Below are 22,714 nucleotides of genomic sequence, written 5' to 3' on the forward strand. Positions count from 1 at the left end.
CCAGTAGTTATGGATGCACCTCATTAAATCCTGACTTATTATGAGTACCAAAAGTTTTAAATATAATTGAGATGAAGAGAATGACAATTAACAATTAAGCAATCCTTTTCTATGATGCCACATGAAAAGGATATCATTTCAACAGGAGTACTTTAATTCACGCAAATGTAATTTATCATTATAGAAATCTGGATCTACCTACATAGTTCTCGGTTGGATACAGGTTGCTTAGGGTGGTAATGGTATTTCCCTGGCAGGCTCAGTGCCCGCTGCAACCTGAGGTTGGCAGAGTTCCCTTTATCAGAGGAGCCCAGTAACTGCAGGTGTAGCAGAGAGGGGTCACAGGGTAAAAACAGGCTACCTTTGCGATTATTAACAAGAGGAATTGGCTCCTGTGGCGCCAGGCTGAGTTTAGAGCCAGGCACAGAGTTTGAAGTGGCATTCTGGGGAAGAAAGAACAGTCTCTGGACACTTAATCTAGCTTCTTTCTTTGCGGCTAAAGAGGGAGAGACAAAAATGTAAACAATTAGCAGCATAAAAGGAAACACAAAGGGACCTATGGAATTTGCAAATTATTTCTCTGGAAGTGACAATAAAAGCTGATTCAAAGTATACAGTACTTGGCTGACAAGAGAACAACATGGTCCACAGGACGAGATACGTTACACTATAAGGATAGTGCTGTACAGGTGATTTTGTTTCTGCATTTAAATCTCACTAGATTAATCTCTGAAGAACACACAGTAAGATTTAAGTGGATATCTACCAATAGTCAATTTTGTTTCGAAAATAAAAACATCATAAATAAATCTACAATTCCCAAACTCTCCAATCTCTTCAACATAAATGTATTTTAAAATCAGGCAAAGGCACTCTGCTGAGATAAATCACCATTTAGGTCTTTTCATATGAAAAGGCAGTGCATTTCAAAGCAGAAAAATATATTGCCAATAGAAATGAATGGGAATCAATCAATCACAAGCAATGCTTAGCTACTGAGTACATGTGATTGCCTGAGCAGGTACAGACCTCCAGCCCCATTGAAATAGGAAGGACTGGCAGCAAAGCAAGAAATACTACTGTGAAACGGTTCCTGGGCTGAAAAGACACGCTGGCACTTGTAGTTCCACAAAGACCAGCATGCCCAAGCAGTAAATGGCTGCCTTGGCTTGGTGGGATTTATAGTTCCACAACAGTATTTGTTTTTTTTCATTAATAGAGATTAATCACCTGGAGATTATGTACTGCACTGCACTGCACTGCAGGAGATCAGTAGCAAAACAATGCGACTCAAAACTAGCAATCTCGATTTTGAGGATAATCTCTTGAACTTGCGCAAATAATAGTCAGCACTTACAATTAAAATATTGCTTAATGCAGATGTCATTCCATTGAATGTTGGTATAACTTAAGGAGAAATTGGCCAAAACTAACAGAAGTTGCACATGGTAGTGCTAAATTGTCTTGTTACCTCTGACATATTTCCATTACATGAATAAATTAAGTAACATTTGCAAGTATCCGAACAGCAAGTGCTCCGATATGGTTTAAAATTCCATCCCTATCCATCCTATATAGTAATGATATGACCCTCATTCTGGAAGTTGTGCTGAGGATTGTTAGATGGATATTTCTGTTCTACTCTGCAGTCGTGCTGAGGAATATTAGACGAACATAGTTTTAGCTATAGTTTTAGTTCATTGTCATGGAGAGCTGAGTGTGCTCACTTGGCTCTGAATATCCTTCATCTGATTGTTCATTGTGGTGTGGCAAAAGACATTGAGGCCAATGGTGGTGGATGTATAACAGTGAAGTAATAATTAATAATACAATGTAATAAGTGTCATAGAATCATAATAATGAGCATAGGCTAGTTGGTGTAAAATAAGCATATAAATGAATGACAAAAACTAATCAAAGAAATGATAATAGAAGGATATATTGTATAAAAAAATAAAAAGCATGTGAAGAAATAGTAAAAGGAAATGGGACAGTGAGTAGAAGAAAGTATATAGTGCAATGGTGAAGAATTTATGAATAATATTACAAGATGAAATAAGTGAATATAATGTAAAATGAATTAGGTGGGATAAACTATGGCTATAAGGTTGTTAGTCTTTTAGGCAGCAATTATTTATTTGGAATTTAGTCAATTAATAGAAGTGTATAACAGTAAATTTAATAATGGAACTACTTACTGAACGAACCTGTTGAGGAAGCTACAAGCCGACGACAAAACAAATAGGGTACAGCATTTACACAGTGGACTCCCACTACAACAGTTTGAACTCCTTCTTTATTATTTCTCTGCTAACTTTTAAATATTTATTGGCTTATATAATTATTTATTTTCATATTTTTGTTTTACACCTTAAAATAATTTAACTAATTAACATATCCAAGTATATTTTTGATATTTGTCTGTGCTCTCTCTTTTACCTTAATTATTATATCCTATTAATCTATATTCACTTTTATTACTTTACTCACATGTGCTTTTATCCATTATCTACAATGTGGGAAAAAACTCTCAAACATAACTTTATTTAATATTTTTCACATTCATTTATCTTTTGACTTAATTCACTTCCACTAGGGATGTTCACTGACCCCCATGTTTTGCTTTTGGCAAAACCGCTCTTTTACGTGTTTTGGTTTTGGTTCTGTATTCTTTTTTTTTAAATTGCCAAAAACACATAATTTGGCTCTTTTTTTGTTCCTACATTATTATTAACCACAATAACATTAATGGCCTTATCTGTGAGAAGTTTGTATGTTCTCCCCGTGTTTACGTGGGTTTCCTCCGGGTGCTCCGGTTTCCTCGCATACTCCTAAAAACATACTGGTAGGTTAATTGGCTGCTAACAAAATGACGCGTGTGTGTGTGCGTGCGTGTGCGTATTCAGACTGTAAGCCCCAATGGGGCAGGGACTGATACGAGTAAGTTCTCTGTACAGAGCTGCGGAATTAGTGGCACTATATAAATAAATGGGAATAAATAAATAATCATTTCCAGTCACTTCCAGTCAATTTTTGTCAAGTGACAAAAACACTGCTACCCCTCTCATTTCTGTATGAGCAATGTCACTGGAGAATGGAGAGTGACAAAAACACTGCTACCCCTGTTTCTGTGTGAGCAATGGCGCTGGACCTCCTGGGGAGGGAGGTACCTATAGAATCCAAAACCCGCAAAATCCGACGATGCAACAATGATGTTTTACCTCGATTCAGATACGTGGAAGCGGGAGAGAACCAAGCCGGCTCAGCTCAGTACTCAGATTGGTGATGTTCAGGGGGGTTCAGTTTTCGGAAAACCGAGCCTAAGCATCTCTAACTTAAACTACTTAATTTATTCTTACATACTTCTAGTCATAAAACAGACTGCCAAACAACAATTTGGTACCTAAAATACTCATTGCTATCAATATCACCAAGCCCATTTTAACTCATTATATTCACTTATCTTATCTCTTACATTAGTATTCATCAATCCACCACCTTTGCACTGTATACTTTCACATATATAATGTTTTTATTAATTATTACTTTTATAACCCTACTCTGCATTTATCCACCACCACCGAACCCTGTCTTTTCTCACACCACTGTGGATCCAAGGGACACCACCCAGTTCTCCACGCCAACAGATCACTAAGTATAACTTTGTTTTAGTCTATCTAGGTGGAGGACAACGTGTTTGTAGCGCAAATGTAATAAATCAAAAATATATATAAATATTCCAAATAGAGTGTTAATCCCTATTAGAAACCTATAAGAAAAGTTTACATTAGATCCTGAATTCTTTAGAAGAAATCATCCATATGCAGCTTCTAAACTAGTCAAATCACCAGGTTCTTAGAAGTTCAGAACTCAGCAAGGCATTTCCCTCCTCTACAAGATGCAGAGTTTCAAACTCTGGGTGACAAGAACTAACACAGATCAATCTTTAGATTGCTTTTAATTTTTTTCAGTTCCACTGTCCATGCGTGGCTAGCTGGCTCAGGCATGCGCATAGCCCCAGAGAGTGACGCAGTGTAGCTGTACGTTTACCCTTACCACTTGAGTCCAGTATCGCCAGGGCACGATGGTCGAAAAGATGAGAATACTTTCACTTGGGCTTTGAGAAAGTCTCATTTCCAGAGACGAAACGCGTAAGCCAATTTTGCTTAAAGACTACGGATTGAAAAACCCTTTGAAACTACATTGCTGGGAACTGATCTTATGAGGAACCTTTCCAATTCCTAACTTGGTGTGCACCACATTACTGAGTATTACGGAGTACAGCTGTACCCGGAGAGCCGTGAGAAGGAGAAAGTTTACCAGGGCAGTCATAAGTGCTGTCTGATCTGTCCCCCCTCTGTACACGCTATATTTGGTTCTATACAAGTTTGCTAATCCGGATTACGCTGAATTGTGCTGTTTATCCCATTTTGGAGGACTATGTTATTTACATGAGAGAAGTGGAATAGGGAATGAATTCCCTTATATTCAGCGATATTGACTTCTGATTATCCAGAATTCTTTGGTGTCCAATCCTTCAATATAATGCAATATATGGAAGGCGATCTGCACTGACCAATTTCTAGTGATATTAGTGATAACTTGAGATATTTATTAACTAATGGCTGGTAACATGTATATTTTATAGAGATTTATATTAAAATGTATTTTATTATATTTCTGGAGTGACCGTTGCATATATTTTTTTGGACATTGCTCTAGGTTTCACTAGTGGGGAATAGCAATTAACCCCTTATCGTTCACAGCTGCGCTGTGTGTATTCTAGTTTGGTGCAGCCCAACACAGGATTTTCCCCTTTTTCCGTGTTTGTAGCTCACACAAATTTCCACAATAGCGAATCTTGTAGGTCAACCTTTTACTGAACATTACTTTTATGTGTTCTTAGCTCTTGTTCTCTATGCCAGTTTTCAGTAAATATTCTCATTTCAGTAACATAGAACTATAATATTGTGACTACAATCAAAATAGAAAATTATTTAAAATGATATATAGTTCATGGAAATGGCATACTACACGGGTGAAATATTATGCTTGCCTTTGTGACCACATGTTATTTTGACTTATTTTAAACATGCCTAGTTGACCAATAAAGTAATTACTGTTCCTTTAGTCACGTAGGACTTCCAAGAAATTGATCAGAATGAAAAAATACTGCAATCATAGTTCCTATGAATGCAAAAATTAAGTTAAACATACATTGTCAGTTTCATGTGTCATTGGCCTTTTAATGAAACAAATAGAAACAACACAGAGTTATTTACTAACACTGCTCAAAAGTGCACATTTACACCAAAACCATAGTAAACCATCATCAATGAGCTTTTATCGGGCAAGTTTAACAATGAAAGCAAATGTTTGATTGGGTATTATGGCAAGTTTGCACCTTTTGTCGGGGTTAGTGAATAACTGTCAGTGCATTTCATAGTATATTGCACTATGGTGGCACAAGCCTCAATTGAAAGATAAAAAAAATAAAACAAAAACCCAATACTCCTGTAGCCACAAAGGACAGCAAGTCTTTATTAATTTCCACTTCTAGTAAAAGGGTTAACATGGGAACTGCTAAGAAAATAAAGCTTCAACCTTTGTGCTATTAGCTCTGAGCCATCCACGGATGCTTATTGCAGCCGTCAGCTGCCGCATAGACTTAAAACCCGGCACGATAACTCCTAGTCTCATCTGCCCCTTGTCAAACCCAGGAAGCTGGGTAAGAAGGAGACTCAGTGTGGCAGCTTCACTGTGGAACTGGAAGAGCCCAGACGGCCCCTGTCTCTCCGTTTTTGGGCAAAGCAAGTGATGGCTCCTTAATGCATTCTTTATCAAAAGGTATATTTTTCCCTCTCCCTCCCCTTTCTTTACAATCCCTTACCAGGTCAAGTAAGCCCAGGGGAGGAGGCACTAAAGGTACAGCCTTCTCAAACAGTACTAATGACAAGGGGCACATTTTAATAGTATTAATATTGTGTTTATATATTTACACTCAACATAAAATTCATACATGATATTAAAGTCCAATGTGACCATTTCAATACAACAATATAAAATGTTGGTGATTGATAGATGGGAAACAAATGACATATATACAGAAAATAGCTCATGGGAACCTTATGACTCAATTCAAAAGCAAACAGCAGACAACCAGTTAAGGTAGAAATCATTAGGTTTTCATTTTACAAATAGTACATAGAGATATATTATTAAGAGTTAATTTTGAACCCTTTTAATCCACTGCCTGTGACATAAGACAATACATAACCCATGTTAATTTATGACCTCTAATGTTTAGCCATTAACTGTGTTTCATTCCTTCTGCCATTCAAGTGGATTTTATTTAGTCAGGTGGTAAGCACAGTCTACCTGTGTCTTCCCTTGTCTTTTAAATGGCTTTGCTTTCTTATGCTCTATACACAGATCTGTCTTTGTCAGTCACAACTCTCCTATCTCACTCTGTCTCATCTAATCCATACTTCTCAGCTACTGCTGTCTGCTAGATTAAGATCAACCGTTGCTCTGAGTTCTTCTGTCTTGCTCTCCACGTCTAATTAGCCTCTTGTATGTATCACTGGGTAATTCTATGCCTATCACTAGTAATCTCTATCAACCTTCAATATCTATCTGTCTATCACAGTGCATCCGCCTCCCTCTTCCCTCTACATCCACCTTCCCTGATCTATCAGCTTGCTGTCTAACTAGGTGACTGCTTTTTTCCTGGGTTCTGCACCTATCTCCTGTCTGTCAGAGCAGTTTCCCTCCTCTCCATTTCACTTCCAGGCTCTGCACTTACCTATTAGTCCATGTTGGTCTAGCTATCAATCTCCAGCTTGCTTTTTCCTGTTCAGCCCTCATGAAATGTTTCCTACAGGGATTAAAAAACCTGGAGCTCAGTTCTCTGTACCCGTGTGCTGCCAGCCTCATTCAATCTTCCACCAAGAGCCATGCTTGATATATGATGGTATGGGGTTGGTACAGTGCACACCGCTCCTTTCCATAACCTAAATACTCTGCTCTATCATTACATGTTCAGAAAGCATTTTATTCTTATTTACATCATTCTGAGTGATCCTATACAGTACAAACAGGGAACTACTTGTATAACTACCTGTTACAAGAAAAATAATATATCTAAATAATTAGCACCAATACCAAGTACACTACCTAGCAGTTATAAACTTTGCTATAATTATTACCCAAGAACTATAAAACGGATTACTGGTCCAGTTACAGCCATCTGAAGAATAAGTCTTTGGTAAAGATTACCATTTGTAACACATGTGTGGCTACTCCCAACTGTCTCCTAAAACAATATTAGGCCACATTTTACAAAATAGCAGCACAAACATATTTATTTTTATATTTATATTCATGGTGTATTTCTTGACAACTTTATATCAACATTGAAAACAACATTAGCTTTCTGCAGGTAAGAGAATTAATAAATAGATTTTCACTTAAAAGTGTCCCTAGCCTTAGCTAGTGGATTGTTTCAGATGAGTGATTAGATAGTGGTCAGTCAGAATTTGCTCAAGTAATAATGCAAACAGAATGAGTCGTGAGAAAAGTGAATCACTTATCCTGGTGCCTGAATGCTTCAGTTATCCAGTCTACCAACATTATAAGCACGGGTCAGCCCCACATGCTGGAATATAATGCATGATCCCCATTTCAGTGTTTGGGTCTGACCTGCAGTTTCTAAAGCTACTTACAGGAACAGTAGACATGCAGGTAGTGGGATCAATGATCTAGATTGTAGCGCAAAATACAGAGTAGTTTACTTGCATCACATTCTGCTTGTAACTCTACAGGAGCAATTTCTGATTCATTGTTACCTAATTGCTCATCTGAATGAGCCCTCATGTACTGTAACATAAGCTAACAAACACAGGCTTGATGGTTAAAGTGCCGATATGTAGTAACCAACAGAAGCAGTTGTAACGTGTATAAGCACTAGTTCTGACTCTCCGTTCATTGCATCAGTGCTTTCACAGTTTAAAGCGTCACACTTAAAAGCTAGCATTTCAATGGTTTGGCGATGCCCCCTTTGGACATTTATTAAAACAGCTTGGAGTCCAGTAATAACTATAACTGTCTTTTCAGCACTATTTGCAGATCTTAGTTCAGTTAAGCAGTGTAATTAATATTTGTAACTATTATAACCATAATGGCCATGAATTGCAGTGTGGCTGCATACAACAGTATTACTATGTTCTCATCATCATTTTTACATTAGTAAAGTCTTTCCAACACATGTATTCCTGAAATCTCCTGTTGAAAACTCAAAAAAACACACTGTTGCTGCCATTTGACAGGATAATAATAGCTGACCATCCTTAATAGCATCTATAACCATGGAAACAAATTGCACTGTTTCCATGGTTACACTGTTGCTAAGGAAGGTCAGTTATTTAAGACCAATCTTTCAAATTGTAGCAATAGTATGCTTTTGAATGAGCAAAATGCAATTTCTTGCAGAAGTACCACAATCGAGTATCAGTAGGTATTCCACTAAGTTGTAGTACTTAAAAATGCAAATTAAACAATCATTTTTAAGTTAACAGCTATAAACCTTGCTACTGTTGTCCAGGTGGACAACTGCATTAGAAATTATTTTTTTAACCTTGAGTAAGAAGCTTGCTTTTGGTATCAAAAATGGTATACAAGATATGCCATTAGCCAAATCTTTAGCAACTTGTGGCGGTAAATCCTCTTCGGGCCATAGGCATTTCAGCGGTTATGGAACTACACGTCCCAGCAGGCTCTGGTGTGCTGAGACGGCAGCTGCAGAGCGATAGGCAGGTGAGGGGGAACCAAGGACCCATCAGGCAGCTCATAGAGTGCAGGACACAGAACCTTAATACAACCACCCGGGCACCTTCCTAAACTACAGCCTATCGGTGTTACACCAGGCGGGTGTCTACTTCTAATATATACAGCCCATCATAGGCCAGGCTTGGAATGCAGATGATCAATCATGAACTTTATTTGATTCATAACATATTCAGTTAGTCACCAAATTGAGTTAGCCACTGATCACTAGAGTTTACCTACAATTATCATATTCAACCCTCCATTGCAGCCTTAATAGTTTAGCCCTTTCTAGCCTTAGGTAGAGGCAGGAAATTAAAATTCCCCCAGGTAGTATATAGTGTAGCTCCTTCTTTTTCCTGGTGTCTTTTCCTGTTTCTAGCTAAGGATAGAGAGGATAGGTAGTGTGTTTTTCATTTCTGTGCGTAGGGGTCCGGCGATGCACCGCTTGCAGAGCAAGTCAAGATTCAGGGCTGGCTACCTGGGGACCTAAATTTAGTTTGAAAATGGCGTATGCTCCCACAGGGATGTTTTGTGCATGAATGGGTTAAAGGATGTCCCCATGGAGGACAGACCAAGGAAGGAGTGAAGGGCCTCATAAACGCAAGTATAGTGATGTACCCCTGAAAAGCTCTTCAGGCAACAGCTGAAATTCCTCCGTGGAGGCTGAGCACCAGGAAACAAGTTGCTTCTTTTGAAACGTGGAGCAGGCTGGACATAGGATGCCAGCAGTATGGAGACGAATTTCACCCCCAACGCAGCCAAAGAGCACCTAGGTAAGCCCCCTAAGTTAGAGGTGCTTTGTTTATGGATCATTAGTTAGCTATTTAGCAATATTCTAACCTCTCTGTACTCTTTCAGAGCGTGTGGAAGAGAAGGAAGATAGTAAAGCCCAACAGTATTGGGGCTGTGGAGCCTGTGACAAATCATTACCTGTGGATGGTGAAGTGGTCTTTCGTGTAGTATGCAATTTCCAGTCCTCTGACCAGTTTAAATAATTGATATCTTGGACGATGAAGTCATTTGTGACTAAAGAAGATTTATATGTTATACAGGGATGAAAAGAGTTCGATCCCAGACAAGTATGGCCATAGAGATAGGCCCTGTCACTCTGAATTGGATTTTTTGGAGGACCTGGATGGGTTTTCTAGTAACGAGTCTGGAGTAATTAAAACGGATCCTGGAATATTTAATCTGGAGTGGAGAATCTTCTTAAGCACATATATAAATCCATGGGGATGCAGGACGCATCAACTTCAGCTGCAGTTAAAATCTTTCTTTTTAGGATCATAGTAAAACAAATAAAATTTTTCATGTGCACCAGGTAGTAAGAGACTTGGCTCATAAGGAATGGCATCAGATGAAAAAACACCAGTCTGACCTTAAAAGACTAGAACCTACCCTTTTAGGGATGAAGAAGCACTAAGATGCAAATCAGATTAAGGATCTTAACTTAAGAAACTTCTTATTTAAGTCTCCTGGACAAAACCATGTTATAAAGCAAGGGGTGCAAATTAGTATTCTGTTTTGCACATAAGTTAAATACTGACTGTTTTTTCATGTAGCACACAAATACTTGATATCTTATTTGTACACTGAAATTTAAAGTTGATATTTGTGTGCTACATGAAAAAACAGTCAGTATTTAACTTATGTGCAAAACAGAATACTAATTTGCACCCCTTGCATTGTAACATGGTTTTGTCCAGGAGACTTAAATAAGAAGTTTCTTAAGTTAAGATCCTTAATGAATCAGGCCCGGAGTCCGTAAATTATATTCTAGCCACCATAGATGAAGGGGACTTCTGACATCCATAGATCTTCAGGATGCTTACTTTCATATACCTGATACAGTTTATCGAATTTCAACCATGTTGTTCACTATGTTTACATTTTTCAGGAACAGCTTGGGAAGTCTCTCAAAGACACCAGGAAAGTGGAGGAGCTGCACTATATACTACCTGAAGGCATTTTCATTTCTTGTCTCTACCTAAGGAAAGGAGGACTAACCATTGTTAAAGATGCCATTAAATATTTTGAAGAAAAAATAATTAACAGCAAATATAATCTTTTCTTTGTTGACCAGGCAGAGTGGAAAAACAGATAGGCTCCTGACCCAAATCAGTGTCATCTTAACTGGAAATATAGTGGACATGTGCCAAGCTTAATACTGTGATCTACATCTCAAATCGCATATGAAAAAAAAACTCTCATTTGCTCTCTCTTAGATCTACCTCTGACCTTCATCTTGTCTCGTCTCTGGTAACCACCTCTTGTTTCAGCTGTGCCATCTTCTACATAGAATGTAAGGTCTCTAATGAGCAGGGTCCTCCATACCCTTTGTTTTTGTGACTGCATTTATTTTGTCTATCTTGTATGTCCCTGTTTTATATGTGTACTGTTTCCCTACTGTATGCGCTGCGGAGCACTGGCTTACAAATCTACAATAATAATAATGATCTAGCTGTTCGACCACATGCTATTTTGCTCAAATCTAAATCTGTGCAATTTAGCCCTTATTTGTGTGGGCAAATTGGTCATTTAGCTAATCAATAATCCGAATAACCAAATTGCAATGTGTGTGGTCGGAAGTCCATTTAACATGTCTTAAGTCCTAACTTCTATCCCATATCTGCCACGTGAACATCCAAAAACCTCATAACAAGCTTATATCACGCAGCACTATCAAGGTTTTCCTTATTTCAAATTACTTCAAATCACTTGGTTTAATTAGATAAATAGAATCTGCTAGGAAAGGGCGTGCAAGGCAGGCAGCAGATCAATTTCCCTGGGGCCACAGCAAGCATCCAACTAGGTGGCCATTTAAAGGATGTCACAGGCCTATACTTTACTGCAAGGCTTCAGGAGAGGTAACTGACATAACCATCATTAATTTGCAGGAAGATAAAGCTGCAGATCTATTCAGTCATTATTTTAAATATGTGGGTGCTGCTGTGGTACCATGGGACACTTAATGCTAGTTCCCTGGGCCAAAACTTGCCAGCTCCTCCCTGGGGAAAAATAATAGAGCAAAAGTTGTCTAAACAAATCAATAATTGAAAAAGTTGGAAAAAGTCGAAGCCACTATTATTTCAAATAATATTAAAACATGGAAAAATATATTCTTAACAGCACAAAAACCAGTTCCTTTCCAAAGATGTCAGTGCTAAGCATTCAAACTAACGTGTACACAATACTGAACTGTATTATTATTTCCCTCTAGGGACAGATTCCCCTGTCCTGACAATCCACATTCTTCATAGCACACCAAAATAATTATGGAAATTCCTGCTGAAATATACATGTAGCATATGCAGATGGCAGAGCCTGCGGAGCAGATGCTGCACACCATCTCCCATAAATATAATCAGATCAAGTCTAGTGATGTGAAGGGCTTATTACCAGCAAATACTACGGGAAAAATGGGGTATTACTGAAACAAAAGTGCCATCTGATTTGTGTAAAACCTCTCTCTGGAAGGGTTTCACTAACTATGCAAAACATAAAACTGTATTAAAAGGAATAGTCGAGACAACTATAAAACTTGAAATTTTAAATGGCAAGGCTGAAATATATATATGTGTGTATATATATATATATATATATATATATATATATATATATATATATATAGCGCAATACCTCATACTGCTATTTTTACCCCATTATGGAAGCTATTTTTTTGCAGCAGTTTGTTTGTACTTGGTGTCTATCTCATTATAGCAAGGTTAGGCAATATTCTGTACTCTGGCTGAATTACAGTTTTCATGATAATAAATATAATGTGAGGTCCACTCTCTTCTTTGAAAACAAAATTTACTAAATACAAAACTTCCCAATGTTTCTACTAATATCAACTGTATATGGGGTTTTGCAGAACAATAAAGACTGAACAAAACAGTAAAAAAACAGTTCCCTACATAGGACCGCATTATAAATAAAAATATACCTGTTGCAAGTGCAATGTGCATACATGCATGTACAGAGTAGGCTTTCTAAACAACCTACATAATATATCAAAACAAAAAATGTATCATAAACCTTCAGTATTATTAACATGTACTATTTTTTAAACACAGTGTCACGTATAAAAAGTATTTTTGAGAACAGCACCAAAACACACATCTCCATATATCATAGTAGACATGATACGGGACTAGTTGTGTCTGAATTCTACTCCATTTGTTTCTGCTTTGGTCAGTCCTGCTTTCATGGAATATGTATAAAATATATTCCACCTTCATATCATAAGCATCGTCTATAAACTTACGAAGACAAACATTAGTACCAATTTGAATGGCAATGTCTCCATCTTGTGGCTATGCACAGTGTTTGCACTTTAATTATATCAACACAGACAATAGAATGGAACTTAAAACACTTGATGGACAGTGCAAAGCTCTTTTGTTTTGTACCCATGTTCCTAGGTGTAAATGCCTATTCTCTATTCTCAGGAGACACCTACATGAATTAAAAGTATGCAAAGAAGTGGAAAAATGTGAGGAGGTGCTCTGTGCAAAATTATACAAGTCACATCAAAAGTCCAACCTCCCAGCACTCCTTTCATTAAAGAAAGCCTTTCCGTTTTACTGCTAAAATAACTTTAGCTTGATTAATGTCTTAAATGTATCATACAAGTGAAGGGTCATAAAGACTGTCTTTATTACATAGTTTGAAGCCTTGTTTGACACTGGGAAAAGCACTTCTCAGCCAAAGTAAAAATGGAAAATACACAATGCTTCCCAATAAAAGTATAGAACAAGACCTATCTCCACCAACTCAAAATCAAGGCCTTGTGTAGAGCGGAACTGGCCCTTTCCACATCTTTATTTAATGGCAATCATCCCACTCCAGAAACCAAAATATCCTATTGCACTGCTCTGCAAAAGTACTTTGCAAGGTACATGCTCAGTACCCTGAACTCTTCTCATCTGCATGTGCAAACATCTGCTCCTCCACAAATGCTGCCATCTTGCTCCACAAACCCATGCACTTTGTCAGAAGTCTAAGTGCACTTGAGTAAAATGCATGGCACCTCCAGAGGGCTTTATGCTGTGCCTCTGCTTAACTGAGGGCCACTGTTCTGTACTGAAATATGCCAGACTCAGCAAAGAATCTACTTCACAGATTATCATCATCATATTATAGAGTACTTATAAAAGCACTAATATTTAATGTAGTGTTGTACAATTATACCCCACACTGCCTAAAAACCTGGGATTTTGCAGGGGCGAGCTCTGACGACCCAGGTCAAGGATCAGTGTGAAAGGGGATCAATGCAAAATCCCGGTTCGATGATCTGGTAAATAGACCCAGGACTTTTGTAGCATTATTCCCATGTCTGTCCCGGGTCGCCTACCGTGTGAACGGTGTGACCCGGGTCTCTCCAAACACCATTAAAAAGTTTAAAAGAATAAATGAAAAAAAATCATCATCACTAGAGGAGCAAATCAGAGCTCCTCTTGTGGTGTTGCCAGGGAGGCCCGACAAGACACGTGTTCAGTATGAACGGGGTCAACCAGGGAAATTCCTGGATCCAAGGTGCAGTGTAAACGGAGTCTCTGAGCTGGGATGTTCTGTGACACGGCAAAAACTCAGCTTGAAAAACTCAGGAGATTGCAGGGGCGGCAATTTGAAAGTAGTATAAGTAAACTGACAACCCTGAAATTATAGACATTATAAAATAAAACTTAGGATGAAGAGGATAAGAGCTAAATGGAGTAAGGGAACATCATAGGCACAAGGGATACATTTAAAAAGCTGCGAGTTTCCGGAAGCTTTAAAAAGTGGAGATGTTGCCTATAGCAACCAATCAGATTCTATTTACTTAGCACATTCTACAAAACGACAGCTAGAATCTGATTGGTTCCTATAGGCCACATGTCTACTTTTCAAACCCACCGGAAACTCGCAGCTTGATACTTTTACCCCAACGTATGGGCTCTGTGAAGAGCAGGTTAGTTGAAAGTGTGTTATTTGGAGCAATGACCATTAGGTAAAACACAACTGCAAACATTGCAAAGCACTAAAATAAGTACAAATACAAAAAGGATTATAATTCAGGCGCTATATCACATTTAGAAAACAGTATCTTATCTAGACTGCAGCTCTCATTCACAGGCGTCTTAGAATAGCAAGAAAAGAAGAGAAAGATCGAATTTATTTTAATTAAAAAACTCTAAAAAAAAAAAAAAAAAAAACATATATAAAGGCACTAGAAGTTTTAAGCCACATCAACCACAGAAAGTAGATATTCACTCTATATTAAGAGCAGAGCTATGAGCAACAAGCAATATTGCACAAATACATTGCTGGATCCTATAATTATTAATACAGATTTATACCATACTTGCCAACTCTCCCGGAATGTCTGGGAGACTCCCGCATTTTGCGAGAGTCTCACGGATTCCCGGGAGAGTTGGCAATCTCCCAAATTCTGCCCACTTCATTAGGAAGTGCCCACTTCCTAGTGAAGTGGGCAGAATTAGGCAGGGGCGGATCTAGAAAAATACTGTACCCGGGGCGAGATAGGGGGGGGGCGATTTAGGCCCCGCCCCTTTCTAACATCTTAGGCTGCTGACGGCTGCACACTATGTGCAGGTCCGTCCAGCCGTGACAGGCAGGGACAGTGTGCTGCCCGGCTGCTCTGATTGTGTTTTAAACACAGTCAGAGCAGCCGGGCAGCACACTGTCCCTGCCTGTCATGGCTGGACGGATCTGCACATACTGTGCAGCCGTCGGCAGCAAGTGTCTGCTAGGGGGGGCGCCCCTGGATCCGCCACTGGAATTAGGTCCCAAACGCTGCAATTCCCGGTGAATCGCAGCATTTGGCCCCGCCCCCTGCCGTCAAATGACGCTTTTGTGTCATTACGTCACAGGCGGTTCCAAAAATGACGCGATTTTTGGCGCCCCGCCCCCTCACCCCCACCTCCAGCGGCAGGCTCCTGGAAGAGAGCTGAAGAAAATTGGTAAGTATGATTTATACATCAATTAAAAAGAGGGACACTTTAGTAGGAAAGAGGTACATATGTGAGGTATTAACTCTGTAGGTTATAGAAAACGAAGTTAGATTACGTTTCTCTGCAATATTTACATTTCAGAGAAAGTTTAGAGCATGTGCACACAAAGGTGTTGAAAAACAATGCAAATTAAATCATTACAAAAACCTTGTATTTTAACAAAGTGTTAGAAGACTCTTCCGTGCAGCATAGTATACTATTTACTTAATGAATTATCCCATGGAACTCCATTGTAGTTTACAACGTATTAACACTTCTGAACACTTGTCATATGCCTTACATACCTTTTTGGGCTATCAGCGCCAAACAGCATTTAATAGGCTTTAAGAGCTTTACAAGTTTCAAACGAATGCCCATGTATACAAGCCCTAAATGCTGACAAGCTGGTCAAAAATTTACTTTTTTATTTACTGTGAATTTTTTGACAACCCAGATAACTGATCAAGCCACAACATATAGCCCTTACTTCATCCAGTCCTTCACACTAACTTTACTTATTAGCAGATCACTATAGCACTTGCTCCCTTCTTACACATATACACAAGTAGCATTGCATTTTTAGAATGACAGTCTGTAATTTTCACATATCTAAAAGTATAACTATTTACAGTTGTGTTAAAAAGTATTTAAACAGACGGGAGAGCTATTGAGCACTTAACATTCTTGAATTAAAAAGAAAATAGATATCAATTACATTGGTATGAATAAAAATAAATACAATAAAATCGAGAAGGCACACAGACTAAGACAAGTGTGTGTAGTAAAGCATAAGAAAGTATACCGTATAAAATGAAGTCCTATTGATTAGTCCATAGAAAAAAAACTGTGCTTATCTTACAAGGACAAGACTGGAATCCTCAATGAGAATGGTGAGCGGATATTATATGCCTGGATCCATCAGAATGCTGGAGTATGTCCATCAAGAATAAAACTTTTGGTAACAAGGAAGGTAAAAGTGCAAATAGTGCACGACTCAAATGAAGGGGTGTGAAGGGAAATGCTCAATAGAAAAGGGAATAGAATTGCTCCAAAGACACTTTTGACTCCCTAACGAGGTTATACCTTAATTCTGTCTCTGATTTTACATCCTTGTGTGTGCCGGAAATGTTCAGAATCACAGGACTCCAATAGCCTTAAGGGTAAATTTATCAAGATGCGGGTTTGAAAAAGTGGAGATGTTGCCTATAGCAACCAATCAGATTCTAGTCGTCATTTTGTAGTATGTACTAAATAAATTAGAATCCGATTGGTTGCTATAGACAACATCTCCACTTTTTTTAAACGTGGAACTTGATAAATTTACCCCTTAGTGTTCCGAAATGAAGAGAATTCTAAATAAAAGATCTATATAACCAAATTACCATTTTCTTCAAGCATTAAGTGAAACTGCTGTCAATCAATCAGAAGCAAATAATATGTACCTTTTTTACGCTGGCACCTCATTGGCAGAAACAAAAAGGGGTGTGTAACAACAAATGTGACAACTTTTTCTACTAGAATGTGGGATTGCTTGTCATAGCAATTTGGTTATATGGATCCAGGGCCGCCCCACGTCTACACATCTTCTACTCTTGGGAGTGTGGTGCTGGACTGTTACTTCATAGCCCAGCACCACACTCCCAGTTCATTACCAACATGGAGGTGCAGCAGTCAGCAGCTTCACAAGTAAGATGCTGCACCTCCATGTCCACCCCCGGCACACAGTGAGGGAGCACCACAGTGAAAATAAAGACACGGAATAAGTGATATTATTCAGTGTTTTAGACACCACCTAAATCTTTTAACACCTGGATCTTCTATTTAAAAAGCACCCGTTGCCTACACATTGTGCTTACCACCATGCTGTGATGAACCAATATACAAGAGAATGCAACCTATGAATTCCCAGAGGTGCTTCGTGACCAAGTATTTATGGAATACTAATTTCGAGTATAGTGATAAGTGACCCCCTACAAGGATAATAAGTGACCACTACTGGGCAATATCCAAATGTAGAGCCTGCATATACTACATTGACAACTACATAATACAGACCCCATTGTACTGTACTGCCCTCACCATTTGTTTTTTAATTATGCTCATCTCCTCCAATGCAGTTGGAGAAGCTGTATTGCTAAACTAAAAAAGGCGTATATTTGTCATGTCCAATATGCAGAGCCATATCTGGTGCAAAGTCTGATATGCAAAGGTGCAACTAGTGCCAAGTAAAATATACCTAAGAGCATAGGAGAATGGCTTGTCTTTCAATGCTGTAAGTAAAGACAAAGTAGAAAGGTGCAAAATGTCATAGCAACTGCTCATATATTACCTTTCATTGTCTAACTTGCACTAGATCTATAAAAGGAAGTTTCCTTTTAAAAATCTATGCTAAATGGTCACAGCATATTTGCATTATCTCAAGTATTGTTAAGGTAAGGGAACATACATACACATTTGTGAATGTTATTAGTACTTATTTTATAAAAGGAAAACCTGTATTTTAAAAATATACATTGATCGAACCAAAGAAATATATTAATACTCAGAAATCTGAGAAATATGTATCTGCAAGCTAGCTTACCTCCACAGAACGAACGTTACTTCAGCTTGCATATAGCTAAAAGCAGTTATCTTTTGTATGAAACAGAAGAATCAATTACAACAGAAAATTCAGTTTGATTAAATCAATCACTGCACAACAATGCTGTCACCCAGCCTGTGGGATCACACCCACGTCATTTACGCCCGTGGTGCTTAGTTGTGTCACAACGCTGAATCCACCAAACTTTATACATAAACACACAGAAAATAGCTGCACATTGGATAATCCACCTTCACAACATGTTCTTCCTTTTTATGCAATCGCAGAAAGTGTATAAACAATATATAACATTTCAGGATCACATTCAGTGAATATACAATTAAATATTGACATATTTTATATCTAACATGTCAAATTCTGATAAATGCATTCAATATCTGACAGATATTATGCAATGTTAAAAATATAAATATAATGGACACCCATTACTTTACTGTGGACCGTTGTTTCTCTTTTTATTTCATACATCTACAGTTTTAATTAATGATCCTTGTGGGACCTGAAATCAGGTAGGACCTGTAATGATCTAATGGCCTTTAACGAGTGTCATGTGCTCCAACATTAGAAAACAGGATGAGAGATGATAATTAATCATGACTGTAGGGATGTCTAGGGGATGACGCCGGAAGAAACTTAATCAGGGGCAAACCCCTATGGTTATTAAAGGACCCCAGCTGCTGCCATCTTTAATGGTGCTGTTCTTCTAACTTTCACATCTGGTCAGGTCTAATGACAAGCTCAAACCTCCCCTCTTCAGTTTGTATAGAATCAAACCTGTCAAGACAAGATTCTACATGGCCAAAACACTTGTCATTAGTCTAGGCAAAATCTATTGGACTGTTTGCTAATTGGACTACTGGCATCTTGTCTTTGTTGCTACTCCCAAGGCGCAGCTGGAATTATATGATAATATCATTTTTATTTTTGCAATCAAATGTGTTTTCCCAGGTGAAATAAACCAAACTATTAGGAGCTAAAGCCTTGGTCTGGATACCACTGAGACTTGCCTTCTTGTAATGGTGCTAATATTTTTGTTCAGTCATGTGCATCATTGTGTGTGCCTTGCTTTAATGGCAAGTTTAATATTCATCTTGCAGCACAATTATTTTACAAGCATTGGACGATACAGCACCCTGCTATTGCTGCTTACTGAAATCTGGCTTTGGGCAGAAGAGATGTCCCTAAAATCTGAAGGTTCAATAAGTGTCTGAAGGGAAGAAGTCTATTCTTAATAAATGTTGTACTTTTAATAAAATACCAAAATAAGATACTAAAGTTGGCAACATCAGAACATGCATTTGACACTTTGTTGTTCTGTATTGACAGTTGGGTTATAGGAAAATGCCCCCAAGAATCAATTATTGTTCTGCACGGTCCTTTAGTAAAATTCATTATATTTCCTAAGCCAACAGTGAGACTCACTGTTTACGTTAGTAGCTGGCCAAAAATGAATTAATCAGTACAGTACAAAGGTTCAATACAATGGATTAAGTGTAAATGTTAAATTCCAGGTTCAGTTCTGTAGTACAAAAAGCTTCTATATCCCAAAGGCCTAAGAAATGGTTTATGAAGATAAAATAGGTGTAGAGTGGCTGTCATCAGTTACAGTGACCTGTATTATAGATTTATGAAAACTTCTTTACAGGAAAACATCGATAACTCATTTCCTTATGCAGGATATAATATTAAAACAATAATTTGATTGGTTTCCTGGGCACCAGCTTTATACATACCTTGCATATTATGGTCTTATAAGTGTACAAACAATTCCAGTTGGTAACATTTTTTTTTTATTTTTTTTTTAAACCAAACAGATGATATCTTTCACAGTATATAATCTGTGTCAGTACTTTATCACCAACATCACATTATTATAAAGCAAAAATGCATCAATAATTATTTTATCCAATTGAGACACATTTTGTTTATAGCTTTGTAGATATAGATACTTTTCAGTAGTTTAACTGTTGGCCTGTCATGGGATATAGTTTAATGTCACAAGAGGAATTCTGAATGGGGATGAATAACTGTCACATATGAATGTTGGGTGCTTAAAGAGAATGGTTCTCACAGGGAAGTTATGCCGGCTGACCTTTATATCTAGTAAAGAATCTACTGTAGCTATGTCCATCAAATGGATAAATGATCTGATGGGTTGGTATGCTTTCCTCTGGAGGACCATCGCTTAAAATTACATCTTCAACCAATAAGAATTTTGTCTTGTTTTAAAACTCACTAACAGTGTAATGCTGACAAAGAATGCTTCTGTGCAAACATTACGGAGTAGTGGTTCCAGTACCATAGTTGGCTACTTTGGGCTCTGTCACTGGGCTACCTGAATTTATTTTCTTTTAAAATGTTCCTACTAGGCTGCTGAGCAGAGTCTTGCCTCCCCGGCTAAAATTTGCCAGCCCACCCCTGCATGAAACAGTCACAAATAATAAATAATAATTAGCCTACTAGCTTGGATTGACCATTTTAGTTAGCGTAATATGTATATACAGCGACTTGAATTTATCAATTCCTTTGGGGGCATTTCAATCCTGTATATGCTACTCCTCTATGGAAGCGTTTGGTTTGTACTAGCTGAGAGCATGTGAATGCCTTCTTAACTTTAGAAAATATCCTACTGGATCATAAACACTTTATTTTCTATCTTAAAATTCACAGCGACAATTCTCATAGTGGCAGTATATAAAATATATATGTAATATCTATCAAATGAAAATTATTGTAAACATCATAAAATGGCAATGAGGATAATTGCGCATTACCTGTCCCCACATATGCAACGCTACAATCATTTGGAGTGAAATAATTTGATAACTTTAAAAAATATTAAAAGTTTCAAAGTTACAGTAAAGAAACACAGGAAAAAAGGGATGCCTGGTTCACAGACCTCCTGGAGCACCTCAATGAACCCCTACTATATAAATCAACGACGACCTGCCTATCTGAGAAAAAAATATTTAGTTGTTCTGTAGAGAAAGACATCAGCCCTTTAACAAGGTCACGGGAACACAGGTCACGACACACAACATGGCCAATGTCACATGTAGACACAAACAGGCACACACACAGAGCACAATACATGGAACAGCATGGTTAAAACTTACAGCCACGAAAATTGGTGGAGAAATCATTAACAGAGACAGGAGAGAGTGGGAAGGCTCGTTCAAGGGTCCCCATGTTACTACGTAAAGTGCCTGACATGCAAGAGCAGTCTATCTCAGAGCACCCCAAACAACATGCCTGCATCAGCCTCTTGCGGATGGACATCTTGGCTAAAATCATGGTTACAATGAAAGGGAGAGGAGAGGAAGAGTGGTAGATTAATGTAGGGTACAGAAAGAGAGACAGACACATATATAATCATGTATATATAATTAGACACAAGATGCAGCTCAATGCAGTTATGAACAGAAGGAGATTTTGTCCATTCGGGACAAGGGGCATTGTATGCAAAGGGCAGGAATCTAGAGGTGGCTTTGACAAGATGGAATGTGTAGGATAAGCAGTAGTTATTTTTGATGATGGAGTAGAGGAAAAGAGCAGAACTGGTCTTCGAAAGGCTGGCCACCAGGTCTGCAAGGCGGGTTTTGGAAGCTTCCTTAGCAACCCTCTGTTGTAGCAGTATGACCCTAAATTTCAGTGTCTGAAGACATGCATTTGTTCCATGACAAGATAATGAAAATTGAGGACAACAGTGCTATAATTTGATTTATTTTTTTCTTTTAAATATATAGATTATTAATCTTAATTGAAATATGTTTACGGGGTTAAGAAAGAGAGAGGGCAGAAGAAAATGTATTAAATGCGAAAACCCAAACAACATAAAAATTACACAGTTTGCCTTCATAAATGTGTAAACACAGAGATACTCAAGTAAAAGTATCACAAACACAAAATAAGCCATGTAACATATTTGTAACTATCAGATTCCAGAACATTGATTATAGGAAGTGGGATATGTTGGATTATACGCTTGATTGAGACAGATATTTCTTGAGTGGCTGGCATTTCCAAGAGGCCTGCAGAGAGCTTGGCCTAACTGGGCATGAAATGGAAATGAAATCTTGACCTATTTCCAATGGTTTAACTCAAGAGAGTTTTAAAGGATGATTGGTATTTACAGTGATCACTCCGATACAAATGTACAGTAAAGCAAGAGTGCAACCTCACAACAAAATTCACAAGAAAAAAAAGGCATCATGCATCAAGTATTCATGCACTACATATAGCATATCACTTTATATCATGTCTAGTGCTACATTCTCCAGCAGTGAGTGGT

General features: G+C 38.0%; 1 protein-coding gene across 13 annotated transcripts in view; it reads right to left on the minus strand.

Moving 5' to 3' along the window:
• The window catches only part of KCNMA1 (potassium calcium-activated channel subfamily M alpha 1), a 407,193-nt gene that overhangs the window by 65,317 nt on the left and 319,162 nt on the right, over window positions 1–22,714 (minus strand). For 4 of the 13 annotated variants that reach the window (XM_075217090.1, XM_075217089.1, XM_075217095.1 and 1 more), the window contains exon 19: window positions 203–496. The exons of 5 other annotated variants lie outside the window; for them this stretch is intronic. In XM_075217090.1, the coding sequence (XP_075073191.1) occupies window positions 203–496 (294 nt within the window). Of the gene's footprint in view, window positions 1–202; window positions 497–21,539; window positions 21,708–22,714 lie in introns of all 13 variants that reach the window. 4 more of the 13 variants (XM_075217100.1, XM_075217091.1, XM_075217092.1 and 1 more) reach the window with 2 other exon arrangements.

This window comes from Mixophyes fleayi, chromosome 6 (genome assembly GCF_038048845.1).
Source record: "Mixophyes fleayi isolate aMixFle1 chromosome 6, aMixFle1.hap1, whole genome shotgun sequence".
NCBI classification, from domain to species: domain Eukaryota; kingdom Metazoa; phylum Chordata; class Amphibia; order Anura; family Limnodynastidae; genus Mixophyes; species Mixophyes fleayi.